We start from the raw sequence: 14,004 nt of genomic DNA on the forward strand, positions 1-14,004 counted from the left end.
GCTCTCCTGACAACTACCAAAAACCAAGGCTTGGAAGTAGGGACTCAGCTGGACCAAATGCCCATGGTTAACAAACAACAACTCTCTCTCCACCTGAAGCACTACGTCAGGTCTGACGTAGACACCATTCTGATCTTTCTCAACAAAATATTTCTCTGTGCCTAAGCTAAGGTCATAAGTACCTACTTCTTGTTGAATAAAAATCATTTGTTGTCTCAAACCCATTGAAAATTAAATGAGTTTTCAAAAGATTGCATTTCTCCCAGTCAGGGAATCGAATCCCAGTCTCCCACGTGATAGGCAGGGATACTTACCACTATACAAATGAGGAGTGAGCTGCACATGTGGCCAGTAGATGGCATCATATACTTGAGTTTACATAACATTGACTGGATTTTTTTTTTGTTGTTGTTTTTTTGTAACTCAATTAGTGTGTGGAACTGCTGTGGTCCAAGGCCCTTAATCTCAACATGCTTCCTGGTGTTCTGCTGACCACCGCCAAAAAAAAGGACAGCTGGGCTAAATGCTCATGGTTCACAAAAAACAACACTCGATCCATCTGGAGCACTATGTCAGGAGCAATAATGACAGAAACCTGATCCTCCTCTAAATCTTTCTCAGTTCCTAAGCTCTGGTCCAACTTCTTGTCTTGTCCAAGTCAATACCACAACAAACCACAAGGGGTAAATGTAGGGTATATTATTTTGTGAGTTTTATTGCTTTTGAGAATTGTGTGTTGTGATCTTGTCATATAATGAAATTTGAAGCTCAAATGTTTGACTTTCAATATAACTACAGTATAACTGTGTAAACAGTTCTGATTGGCTGTTCATATTGCAAAGGATTATGGTTAAATGCCATTGCGTTCCCACCCTCTTGCAGAAGTGTTGTAGTTTTAATAAGTGTCTTTTTTGAAGCATTTAAAGTTTAAGTATGTCTCAGAACTAAAAGTCAATTTATTATGAAATAATACTCTATGGCTTGAGTGTTACAACTAACAAAAAACAAAGCATGATTTTATGTTTGCAGCCCACCTCTTTTAATATGGAGCGCTATGTTAGGTGGGGAAAAACCTGATTTTTCACCTAACCCAAACTTAATCTTTCTCTGTTCTTAAGCTCGGGCCATAAATCAAGTTTAGCGTTAGTTCCAGCAGGTCACATTAATCAAGCTCGCATCAGCTGACTCTCAGCTGATCCACATCTACCTATAGGGAGGCGACACCTATCACAGCACCCATATATAAGATTCAGTATTATCACCAGCTTTCGCATTGCTCGATAGCTAGTTAACCTTCTCCATCCCCAACTTCTCCTCTCGTCAGTCAGGATTCGGCCTTCTGATTCTCCTTTGAATCAGACTGATTTCTAAAATGTTACATTAAATTATTGCACTTTTATGATATCTGCAAGACATTTATGTTGGTTCTGTTCTGTTTACCCTGGGGGTTACTGCTGCTCTCCCTGCTCTTACCCATGCTAGGCTGCATGGATGTGCAGGGAGTGCTTGCCCAGAACAGAACCATACTGCAATCCAAACCTCTATGCTAATTGTCATCTTTGACTTCAGTGGTCCTAACAGAAGTACCTATTACTTGCTTGATAAAAAAAAAAGTCTCAAACCCATTGAAAATCAAATGGTTTTTCAAAAAATTGCTATTCTCCCCTTCGGGCAATCGAACCCCGGTCTCCCGCGTGACAGACAGGGATACTTACCACTATACTAACGAGGAGTGAGCCGGGCTTGCAACTAGTAGATGGTTTCATAAACTTACACTTGAGTTCTCACAACAGAGACTGGAATGACTACTAATTTTTTTTTTTAAATCTGATTATCATGGTTTTTATAGTAATATAGAAGTCATTGAAGTCCAGTGCAAAAACTACAGTTTGTGTATGAATCTCTTAATACTGTAGTATTTTTTAAAAGTATACTTTTTGGGTTATTTAGAAGCATATATGCACTCTGATTATGGATCCATTGCTAATGAATGAAACTATATCCATTTGGAGACTTCATTGAAGTTTTTTAAAAGCAATTTATTTCACACACCACTGAAACAATACATTCATAAATCACTCAGCAAACCCTTATGTGCTGTTGCATTTAAGACCAAACTCCTCCATGTTCACATTCTCCACACATCAAATCCCCTAAGACGAAAAAAGAATATAAAATGCTGAAATGAAAAACCAAAACTGCATCACCTAGTGTAAACAGGACGCTTAGTCTTGCCTGTATCTGTCAGAACACCTATAGATTTTTTAACATACTCGATAAAAATGCCCTTCCAACATTTTTAACTCAAAACTAGGCTATAGGAGCAGGACACATAATTTATATAAAAATATATGCATTCTGCATCCACTTCAAGCATTGCAGCTATCTCTGTAATTTCATCCATTTCCAGTTTCTAATTATGTTTGGCACTGTCTTAAAGGGACACTCCACTTATTTGGGAAATAGGCTCCATTTTCTGCATTTTCCAACTCCTCAAGAGTTAAACAGTTGAATTTTACCATTTTTGAATCCATTCAGCCGATCTCCGGGTCTGGCGCTAGCAATTTTAGCTTAGCTTAGCAAATTTTAGCAAATCCGATTAGATCATCGAATCAGATTTGACCATTAGCATCTAGCTCAAAAATGACCAAAGAGTTTCGATAATTTTCCTATTTAAAGCTTGACTCTTCTGTAGTTACATCGTGCACTAAGTCGACGGAAAATGAAAAGTTGCAATTTTCTAGGCATATATGGCTAGGAACTATACTTTCGTTCCGGCGTAATAATCAAGGAACTTTGCTGCCGTACCATGGGTGCAGCAGACGCAGTGATATTATGCAGCGCCTGAAAGTAGTCCCCAGCTATATCATAACTAGTTACCTAGCTGGGGACTACTTTCAGGCGCTGCGTCATATCATTACGCCAAAATTATCGAAACTCTTTGGTCATTTTTGCGCGAGAGGCTAATGGTCTAATCCGATTCAATGATTTATGCTAAGCTAAGCTAAAAGTGCTACCGCTAGACCCGGAGATCGGCTGAATGGATTAAAAAATGGTACAACTCAACTGTTTATCTCTAGGGGAGTTGGAAAATGAGAAAAAATGTGGAGTGTTCCTTTGTGTGCAACAGAGACCAAGACAACATTGTTTTTGTCCTTCACTCGAATATGTACAAATATTCAAATGCAATACAATGCATATTTTTATGAGGTTTTTGAGACCCGCTGAGACACTCGACCACATTCAGTAGCTTCACCACATAAAATACCTATGATTGTTGCAGCATTTCGGGCTCCATTCAAAACTGCTCATTCAGTTTCTACTGCATACTGAACTGGTTCTAGTGGGAACTTTAGAGTTAATAAAGGGATAGTTCACCAATAAATGAAAATTAAGAATGAAATAAAAAAGAATGTTGGTAACGAAACAGTTGACGGTAGCCATTGACTTCCATAGTATTTGGTTCCATACTATAGAAGTCAATGGCTACCATCAGCTGTTTGATTACAGTTGACATGACAGTAGCCATTGGTTTCCATAGTATTTTTTTCCATACTATACAATGGAAACTATAATATACTACTGTCAGCTGTAACCAAATAGTTGACGGTAGCCGTTGACTTCCATAGTGTGGGAAAAACACTATGGAAACCAATGGCTACTATCACCTTTTTGGTTACAGTTGACGGTAGGCATTGGCCTCCATAGTATGGAGAAAAAAAATAATAATCTATGGAAGTCAATGGCTACTATCACGTTTTTGGTTACAGTTGATGGTAGGCATTGCCCTCCATAGTATGGGAAAAATAAAAAAATAAATCTATGGAAGCCAATGGCTACCGTCAACTGGTAGACATTACCCTCCATAGTATGGAAAAACACTATGGAAGCCAATGGCTACCATCACCGTTTTGGTTACAGTTGACGGTAGCCATTGTCTTCCATAGCATGAAAAATAAAAACACTATTGAAGTCAATGGCTAACATCACCTGTTTGGTAACAGTTGACGGTAGCCATTGACTTTCATAGTCCTTTTTTTTTCTCTATACTATGGAAAGCAATGGTTACCGTTACCTTTTTGGTTACCAACATTCTTCAAATGTCTTATTTTGTGTTCATCAGAAGAAAGAAATTGAGGGTGGGTAAATGATGACAATTTTAATTTTTGTTAAACATGCCCCATCAAATAACAGAAATAAACCTGAAAATAAAATCGAGTTAATTAGCCACATATCAACTATCAGTGCTGTTTTTTTAACAAAAACTCATGATTGTAGACGTTATCGACAGTTCTTATTTTAAACATGGGTTTAGAGATACTAACATACCCATGTAGTGCAGAAAATTTGGTTTATTTTTAACGTATGGTTTAATGTAGGGGAACAGATGAGTTGAAAAGTAGTTTGGTGACGTCCACTGCATAAATATTGTATTTTACACAGTAGAGGCTCATAATGGAAGAAAAGTAAACACTAAAAATGACATAACATGGCACAAGTAGACACCATATTTAATTTAAAATATTTCCAAAAATGTTCCAGTGGAGAAAACGCAACAAACAAAAATGGTACAACTTGTTGAAAAGACGCATGTCCATCCATCAAAGGCTTGTTTTCATTGGCGACAAATTAAATTTGGCATCTACTTCGACTGAAACATCTCATTATTAATACTGAAAAACAATTGCGAGAAATGAGCGATGACCTTGACAGTTTTTTTGGCAGGGTTTTAACTGTGATAAATAAAACCTCACTCAATGCACACAGCAGAGATAGCAGCAGAAACCAGACAACAGACACCTCATCGTAAAGGATCGGCTATATCTATCTAAAAATTATTTTAGCTGTGCTGATAATAACGTCACATCATGGCTTCAGTTTAAATTCCATGAAAATCATCATGGAAGACCAGTCGACGTTCTATTCGCTTTAACGCACACATTCACACACACGCGCGCAACATGCGGTCTAGCGCTTGCATTCTCTCTGTTGCCGTCCTCCGAGTGTCGTCGCGTCTAAACGGTTAACGCTCACTCATCGTCAAAGTTCTGCTGGAGCAGGAAGTTCGCGGCGAGGTTTTCGTTCTTCTCGCAGGCGAAGTAGGCTTGGATGACGAGTCCCTCTGGAAACCCCAGAGCTTTTAACTAGAAAACATAACGCAATTTTATAACATGTTGTTTGAAATGACTGTTCGATCACTTTTAATTAAAATACTACAAAAATTGGGTTTATTTTATTTCAAGTAAGTATTTTTGTTAACCCTGACATTTTGTATTAGATGAAATTACATTGTATCATTGTAAAATTTCATTTATTTTATTCACGAATGACGAAAAAGCTGAGTAATTATAAAAATAAACATTCCATGAAAATATCATAGTTATTTGAATTATATATTAAAATACAAAATAATTAGTAAACACGACATTATAATAATAAATGATTTTCAATTCACAAATTACTACATAACCATTAAAATGCAACAATAAAAACATGAATTATGGAAATTTTTGTAAAAAAAATTATAAATAATTTTATGTTTATTTAAATGTATTTAAATAATCTTAATGTTTTTAATTAATTGAATTATTTATACACACACACACAAATATATATACATATATATATATATATATATATATATATATTATTAATGTTTGTTAATATTTTATTTTTATATAAAAAAATTTCATATTTGTTACCTTGTAGTTTTTTTTTTCCATATTTTCACTTTTAGATAAACTTTTAGCAATTAAGTTTTTTTTTTAAATACGTTTAAATAAGTTTCATTACTTTTTATTTATTTGTATTTAACGTAAACTAAAAAAAAAGACAAAAGTATGTATATGTAAAATATGTATGTATATGTATATATTTGTTATACTTTGAATTATGTCAAATAAAATGAAAAGCAAATGTCATTCCATGCTGACTTTAAGCAAAAGTGAATAGGTTTATTAGTATTTTATTTAAAAACTAAATAAAAAATTCTCATTTTTTATTTTTGTGTAATTTCCATGACACTAGCGTGTCCAAATGGCTAGTTAAAGTAAATTTCACATTGGTCTGAGCGTACCCTCTCGATGGCCTCCTTCTCCTGCGGCGTGACCTGGATGTAGTTGGTCTGTGGTGCGCTGGGAGCTTCAGCAGCTCCGGCCTCGCCTCCGTGCGGCTCCTTCAACATCTGCACGAATCTCTCATGATGCTGCGTGATTTGCTGCACAGAAAAATAAGCGCAGATTCAGCATTGTGCGTCCAATCGCAGCGGCTCTGCGCTAAGCTCCACCCACCTGCAGGAGCTGTGGGTTGTCTCGACCGAGCTGCTGCAGGAGCGCTGGCAGCAGTGCCGGGTTCTGCTGGATGATCTGACGCATCTGGTGAAACTGTGGCTGGTTCCTCAGGAACTCCAGCGGGTTCGCCGAGGCCTGCGCCGGTCCCGACTCCGCACCTGTTCACAGGACAGAAAGCGCTGTAGAGGAGTCTGGCCCGGGCCGCCTGTGGACCGCCATCGAGGAAAAGCGAAAAGAAAACCATTTTCTTTGTTTCCTTCTGCACTGTATTATGCAACACTGTCTTTTCTGTGCCTCCAAATGAGAAAGTAAACATAAAGACAACGTGTCTACTTTTTGTCGCATGTTGACCCTCACAAAATTAGCCAAAAATCAACATTATAAATACATTAATTATGCAAATAGTATTAATGTAAATAATTTACTATTTATTTAAATATTAAATTGTAAATTTTAATTAATAGATTTTTTTTTTACAATATGAATAAAATATATATATATATATACCCAACATAATTTATTTTTTATAATAATTTTTGCAGTGTTATTTTAGCATCATTGATATACTATTATGCATTCCTTTCATATTTGAATTAGATTTTATTTTATATTGTCTATTTTCAGTTTTTAAGTTTTAATGAAAGTAAAAATACAACACAAATAACACCATGTTTTGTAAGTATTTACATTTACACTAAAACCTTTATTAAGTAATCTTGCTGTGTTTTTTTTTATTTTTCAAAGTAGAACTTAAAAATAAAATTGGAAAATATAAAGAAAAACCTAATTCAAAATATTAACAAAAACTATAATAATATATTAATCATACAAAAAACACTAATTGTAGCTTGGCACTGACTAAAAAAAATTATATTCAAAATTTGCAGCACAGACAAAAAAATTCAGTGAATTAATTTTTTATTTTAATCTTTTGACTAGTTCTATAATGGTGCAAGTGACAATACACTTAAGTATAATTATTAACTAAATTGTTTGTACTGTAGTGTAAATTAGTGAAATTAAACTAAAGTTTTTATGAATATTTTGAATTTTCATTTAAATTTTAGTCAAAGTTTTAGTAGGTTTGTTGTGTGTTTTTGTCATTGTCATTTTTTTTAAGGGTAAAATAGGTTTCTAACACTTCCTTTCTGTTTTAGTGCAGCAACCAACTAATAATTGAGATCCAAAAAATAAACACCCCAAAACATAATTTCACAGAACATTTGACTGAAACTCATAATGAAGAGTCTTCAATTTTGAGTAAATATTTTCATGCATCTCATATTTTAGTCTGACAAGCTACATTAATTTCTCTGATTCTTTGCTGGGGTTTTTTTTTTGCAAAGTGAATGGAAACCAATGAGAGTCAATTTGACCCCAACACCACCAAAATTTGTACAGCCTTTCCAAAACACATCTATGTTTCAAAACTTAGCACACACATTCATAACCCAAAATGAGAAAAAGCCACCAAATTCCAACAAGTAAAACAGTTAAACCAATGTTTCAAACTGTTTAGAAATCCAATGTGGGTCAATGTGACTGTCAACACATAAAGAAAGTTACGTTTAAAAAACATTGTAAAATTCATGCACATCACTTTTAAGTCCAAAGTTCACATTCACAACTCATTAATGCAGATTTGATTGGGATATTAACTTTTATGCTTCCTAATGAACAGAACGTCAGCGATGCCCATGAGCGTAAATAGAGACGCCACCATCAGCTGTGCTACCGAAATAACGGCAAGAAGGCGGCAGCTGCAGGGCAAATGGGCGTCTATTTCCACACGTCATGAACAAATGGCCACTCACCGGCTGCGGCGGGTGGCGGCTGAGGTCGCTGTGGTGCTGGAGGGGTGGGGTTGGACACCGGCGTGGGCCGCACTACTTCCTGCGGCGGCTGCTCAGATTCTGTGGGGATACCCTGAGGAACAGACATTAACAGATGTCATTTGTGCGGTTTAAACAAGGCACTTTTCCAAGTCAACATGAAAGCAAGGTTGACCACATTGTCTTTATTAATATTCATTAATTATGGGCACAATTCATTGGTGATATTCTAACTAAAAAGACAAATAAAATTAAATTAAAGAATTAAAATAAATTCAACAGTGTTATTTTTCATTATTAATTAAAATTTGTAATTAATCATAAACTATAATACAATTAATAAACATATTTATAATATTTAATTTTTGTAATTTTATAATTTTATACATGATCATTAGCATCAATAAAAAAATGAAATAAGTGTATTACAGCATTAAAATTATTAACTTAATATGTATTTAAATAATTTATCTACTGGTTTATGCTTTTTTATATATTTATGCAACTTTGTTTGGTGATTACAATGGATTTCAATATTTGATTATCTTTTCATGTGTTAATAGTATTAATTTAAAATGTATTTAAATAATTTGAAATAATTGATTCATTATTGATAACTGATATAAAATAATTAAATGTTTGCAATATGTCATTTAATACTTAATTTAACATTAAAATATATTTTAGTATTAGTACTCATTATATATATATATATATATATATATATATATATATATATATATATATACAAAGTTTGGAAAAAGTTGGTTTGATGATCTAAATGGTTGCAGTTTTTGTTTTTTCTTACCTTTTTTTTGGGATATGTCTTTAAAAAGCGATTTTAGAAGATGAGAAATTATACAAACAATATATTAAGTAAGATTACTTTACCAAGGAAATAGACAATATAAAAGATTTGCAAAGTGCAAATATCAATAAAAGTCCCTGTTTCCTGTTTCACTCAGAAATTAGTCACATTACAAAGTAAAATAGGTTACAAATATAATTTCATGTTGACTTCGAACAAAACTAGTTCTATTAATTCTATTGGGGGGGGCGGGGGGTTATTGGGAAATAAAACATCTGCAGCTTTACTATAGTAAGTACATTAGTAACTCACCATAAGCAGATACTCCACGGCTCTGTCTGGATTGTTAAAACTTGCTCGTAAGGCGGCAATCACCGGTTCTCTCTCATAACCCATTGACATGATTTCTGTCACCAAATTCTCATACGCTTGACCTGTAACTAAAGAAACGAAAGGCGACAGATGTTAAAGTCAAGTTCTTTTCTCTTTACCTGGATTATAACAAGACCGAAAACCCAAACATACCTAGTATGGACGCAGCTGCTTCTAAAAGACCCAATTCATCTATAATGCTGAACAAAACGTATGACAAATTGAGGAATTTTCATTCTTTGAGCAATAAAAAGTTTTTTTTTTTGGTGGGTGTGGCCATACCTGGCCTCTGATTGGGCGATGGCCTGCTCCTCTTGGGCTTCCTGGTTCTCCTCTTCTGAGATCGGAGCGGGAGTCGCGCTAACAGGCTCAGGCTTTTCCGCAGCAGCCTCCGAGGCAGCAGGGGGCGCTATGATGGGTGGCGCGGGCGGCTCCGCTGATGTCGCTGGTTCTATGGGAGCGGGAGTAGGGGTCGATACAGGCACTGTGGAGACAGCAGGAGGCGCAGCAGGAGTTGAAGGTGGATGTGCAGGGGTTTCGTCGACAGTTGCGGTAATGGTAGCGGCAGCTGCCGGCGCGGGAGCAGGAGCAGGAGCTTGTGGAGGTGCTGCAGGTTTGGGCTGTAGAAAAAGAAACACAACTGCACACAGAACTATAGAAACCTGCTAATGAACTTTAACACCGTTTCTATGCAAAGCTTCGAATAACTTGAAATTAAATTTCACATAAAACATATGCGGATAAAGAAACGTGCTCAACAAGAGAACAAAAACGTCACTTCCTGGGAAATTGCGTAGATGAAACGCAAGTCATGTTATCTTGCGTTTGTATGTCTGATATTTGTGAATGCAATCTTGTGACAATGTTGTGGGAATTTATTCCGTAAGGGTACGTTTACACAAAAAAAACGTTTGTACTAAAAACAGAAAAGTTTTTTCTTTGTGTTTTTGACAAGATCCTCGTTAACACGGATCCATGAAAATTAGTTAATACATAGAATAATGCATACCAGGCCATAAATTCGTAGTAATTCCTACAAAGGACCACCCCTAACCCCGCCCCTAAACCTACCCGTCACAGATATCGTACCTTTTCACAAATTTGCATTTTCGTAGTTTACCAACCTAATCTCATTGCAATTCCTACGTATTTTACGAGGTGGCAAATTCATACAAAGGATTTCCTGTCACAGAAATCATACGAATTAGCCACTTCATAAAATATGTACGCATTGCCCGTGAGATAGTCTACACAGAGATGATAGTGGTACGAATGAACGGCCAAAAGGCATAAAAAGCAGCTTTTGTTTTTAGATGAAAACTTTCAAGAATACACCCCCTAAATGTGATTCCAACATAGTTTTTGGAAAGATTTTCTTATCGAATAAAAAAAATACTCGCCTCAAAAAAGTGTTTTTAATTGTTTTATGTTCATTGGTTGATTTATGTGCATTTTTAAGATTTTATGCATTTCCATCCAGCGCTTTTTTATGCAACATCCAAAATTTGAAAGAACACATGGAAGGAAAATCATTTTTAAAGGCTATAATTGGACTGAAACTTGCATATATACATGCAATGAGCTTATTATGAAGAAGGCAATGAAAGAAGCTTTACCTTTGTAACCATCACCACGACAAAGTTCTTCTCATCTATCTTATATTCTTTTAGAGGTATATCGTCATTCAAAATTTTGCCTGCATTTTATGGAGAAAAACACAAATGCAATTTCATAAATCTAAGAGCGTCTTATTAAAACTGAGGAAGGATACGGCAAAAAGTCATATTTGGCAGTAATTATTTGCAATGGCAGAACTAACAAATGTCCAAAGAAACAGACCTGCATAGATTAGTTTTTGACCGACAGCTGGAAAAGCATCTTGCCCCTTTTCTTCCTCTATCTTCTCTTTAAGAGCCTTTACCTGTATTTACAATATACAAGGACAGAATTTTATTAGAAACATCTTCACAATTCAAGATTGTGCTTTCAAAGACAAAATAAGACTCAAGAACTGTATGATTATGAAAGCAGGCAACTAATGGTCATGTGCTTCCCAAACTATCTTAAAGAGCAATGGATTCATATGGGAATTTGCTGAATTATGAAGTCATTTCAGCTCGTTGCTTTGCTCAAACACAGTCAGAATAATGCTGCATTATCTGGACACATAAAAAATTATAATTTTCACCCTAAATTAATTCAAATAGTCATTACAGAAGAACACATTTAGAAAAATTAGCCATTTAAATGACCAAGACACATTCATCTGACAGGCATAAAAATAAACTTTAAACAATAACGGATCATAACATAAATACAATCCATAACAGTAATGCATTGTCATTCTAGGAAAACAAGATGCATGGCAAGCTGCTTTAATATTTATTCATAAAAACAAAATCCAGTTATTAGTAGCATTTTTAACCATTCTAGTAAGATTTATCGAACTATAAAGAACCCATTCATTATATATTAATAAATTCTACTAGTCACAGTAGGCATGCATATGAATTTTTAATTTAGTATCTATTGAATACAGATGAATAAAGCTGGAATAAACACTAGTAACTACTGGTATAAATAAGAGTTACATAGTTGGCTCTAATAAAAAGTAATTGGTAGTGTATAGTTGTTAACAACTCCCAAAAGAGTTTAGGGTCATAAATTAGCATATTTAATTAGTAACAACCCAATAATAGTGTCAAGTCCTAGCGTCTAATGAATAAGCATTAGTGACTAGCTTCTGGGATAACTAGCATTCTAGAATAACTAATGAATAGTTATCAGTGAAATAGACAGTTTGTACTTATCACTATTGGACTACTTGCTAGCAATTAAGATAAGTAATAAATAACATTAGCATGTTTACTCGAATAGGTGTTAAGAGGGCTTGCCACACCACCAGAGTGTAAACAGACCGTTAAAGTGAACAAAGCGACCGTTACTTTCAAATTAACAGCCGTTAGAATGTGACGTCATCCGTTATAATGTAATATTGGTCAATGACAGCGACTGTTTCACGCGCACCAGCCGCAGGGAGGCCGCGGCGTTTCCCAGCGCGTTCATGCCCGCTCGCTGGCATGTTTACACGGTCACACTCACCGTCAGCTCCTCGTCTATCTGCACTTTGAACGTCTGCTGCTGGAGGGTCTTCAGAGTGATCGTCAGCATTGTGTTTGAGCGCGAGACCCCGCGAAGTGTCTTCAATGAACGCGCGTGGAGATGTGACTCAGCTATCTTCAGGAGGGATGAGGCGCCTGTGTTGGGAAGACGCCATCTACTTGCTGAATTGGACAAGACACGTGGACGTACAGTAACCCCTAAGAGTCTTATGAATATCTGGCTGGCATTATTTGAGATAAAATACCAAAGTAACACGAGCTTTCCTCAGAACTAGCTTCACTGGGTCCGTCAGTGATAAACAAGACCACAAAAAAAGACTCATCTATTTTAAAACACAGAAATTTACAGCATTTTCAAACAAAAGTCTTGATTTAATTGACTCAAGTAGTGAGGACACATCATTGCTTATTGTAAATCAAGATTAGAATCAAGTTTTCTTGATGTTTAACCATTTAATACCTTCAAATAGCATTGTCTTGTCATGAAAAAAGTATCATTTTCTGATATTGTTAAGAGTCTCAGTCTACAAGGGTCCCTTTTATGGGTTTCTTGTCACTTGACAACAAAATGGCTCCCTGAATATTCTTTATGACACATTTATGACATTATTGAAATGTAAACTACTATATTTCAAAACAATCTTATTATATATTTATACGTATTATTAATATTTAAAAATTTAAAGGGATACTCCACCCCAAACTTTTGTTATTAATTACTTACCCCATGTCTCTGGTTCAGCGTAGCGCCATTTTGGAGAATATCTGCTGGATGCAAGAACGCTGGACACGTATGCTCTTCTGTGTCAGCCGATGTGCCGTTTTCATTCAAATCAAAGCGTAAACAAACATAGAAGACATATCCGTGCGGAGCGTACGCATCTTGCGTCCAGCGGATATTCTCCAAAATGGCGCTACGCTGAACCAAAGGAGATTAATTGTTGAATAAAGTCTTTGCACAGAAAAAAAAATGTTCTCGTTGCTTCATTAAATTCAGACTGAACCACAGACGGCAGATGGTCTATTCTGACGATGCTTTTCTGGACCTTGACAGTGCAATTTACTATGCAGTCAATGGGACAAACCTCCCGGATTTCATCCAAAATATCTTAAATTGGGTTCCTAAGACAAGCGAAGTGATTAATGACAAAATTTTCATTTTTGGGTGGAGTATCCCTTTAACTACTTTATTTTAAAGAGGTTATACATTTTTTAACCATTTAATGGAACGTTTTCTGTCATTATGATATCAAATAAATAGTTATTATAGTTAACTAAAACAAAAACCATAAAAAACATTGTTAACTGAAATAAATTAAAATTCTTATTTAAACTAATTTCTCATTTTCGTGTACTTTATCTTAATGTATTAAAAAAACTGAAACAAACAAAAACTATATAGACAATTAAAACAGAAACAATTAAAAACGTCAAAAATACAAAATTATTTTAAAACCAGAAAATATAACAATTAAAAAAAAAATATTAACAAAAAAAACCCAAATGTAATCTTGGGGATTCAATTATCAATTGTTCAATTATTTAAAATGCTTACATTCAGTAAACATTTACTTTCAGCC

General features: G+C 35.2%; 1 protein-coding gene across 2 annotated transcripts; it reads right to left on the reverse strand.

The window, feature by feature from the left end:
• Nucleotides 1–4,145: 4,145 nt before the first annotated feature.
• On the reverse strand, nucleotides 4,146–13,337 carry LOC306874879 (UV excision repair protein RAD23 homolog A-like). 2 transcript variants are annotated; one of them, XM_079425173.1, is made up of 11 exons: nucleotides 13,149–13,337; nucleotides 12,405–12,559; nucleotides 11,142–11,223; nucleotides 10,919–10,998; nucleotides 9,585–9,922; nucleotides 9,456–9,502; nucleotides 9,243–9,370; nucleotides 8,105–8,216; nucleotides 6,291–6,448; nucleotides 6,077–6,217; nucleotides 4,146–5,144 (listed from the first exon to the last, which is right to left on the reverse strand). In XM_079425173.1, exons 2-11 carry the CDS (start codon nucleotides 12,471–12,473, stop codon nucleotides 5,031–5,033), a joined length of 1,269 nt encoding a protein of 422 aa, XP_079281299.1. In that variant the 5' UTR covers nucleotides 12,474–12,559; nucleotides 13,149–13,337; the 3' UTR covers nucleotides 4,146–5,030. The 2 variants fall into 2 exon arrangements, with proteins under 2 accessions (XP_079281299.1, XP_079281298.1); XM_079425172.1 differs by lacking the exon at nucleotides 13,149–13,337 and having other exon boundaries at nucleotides 4,337–5,144; nucleotides 12,405–12,608.
• Between the last annotated feature and the right edge of the window lie 667 nt (nucleotides 13,338–14,004).

Source organism: Barbus barbus, assembly GCF_936440315.1.
Source record: "Barbus barbus genome assembly, chromosome: 9".
NCBI lineage: Eukaryota > Metazoa > Chordata > Actinopteri > Cypriniformes > Cyprinidae > Barbus > Barbus barbus.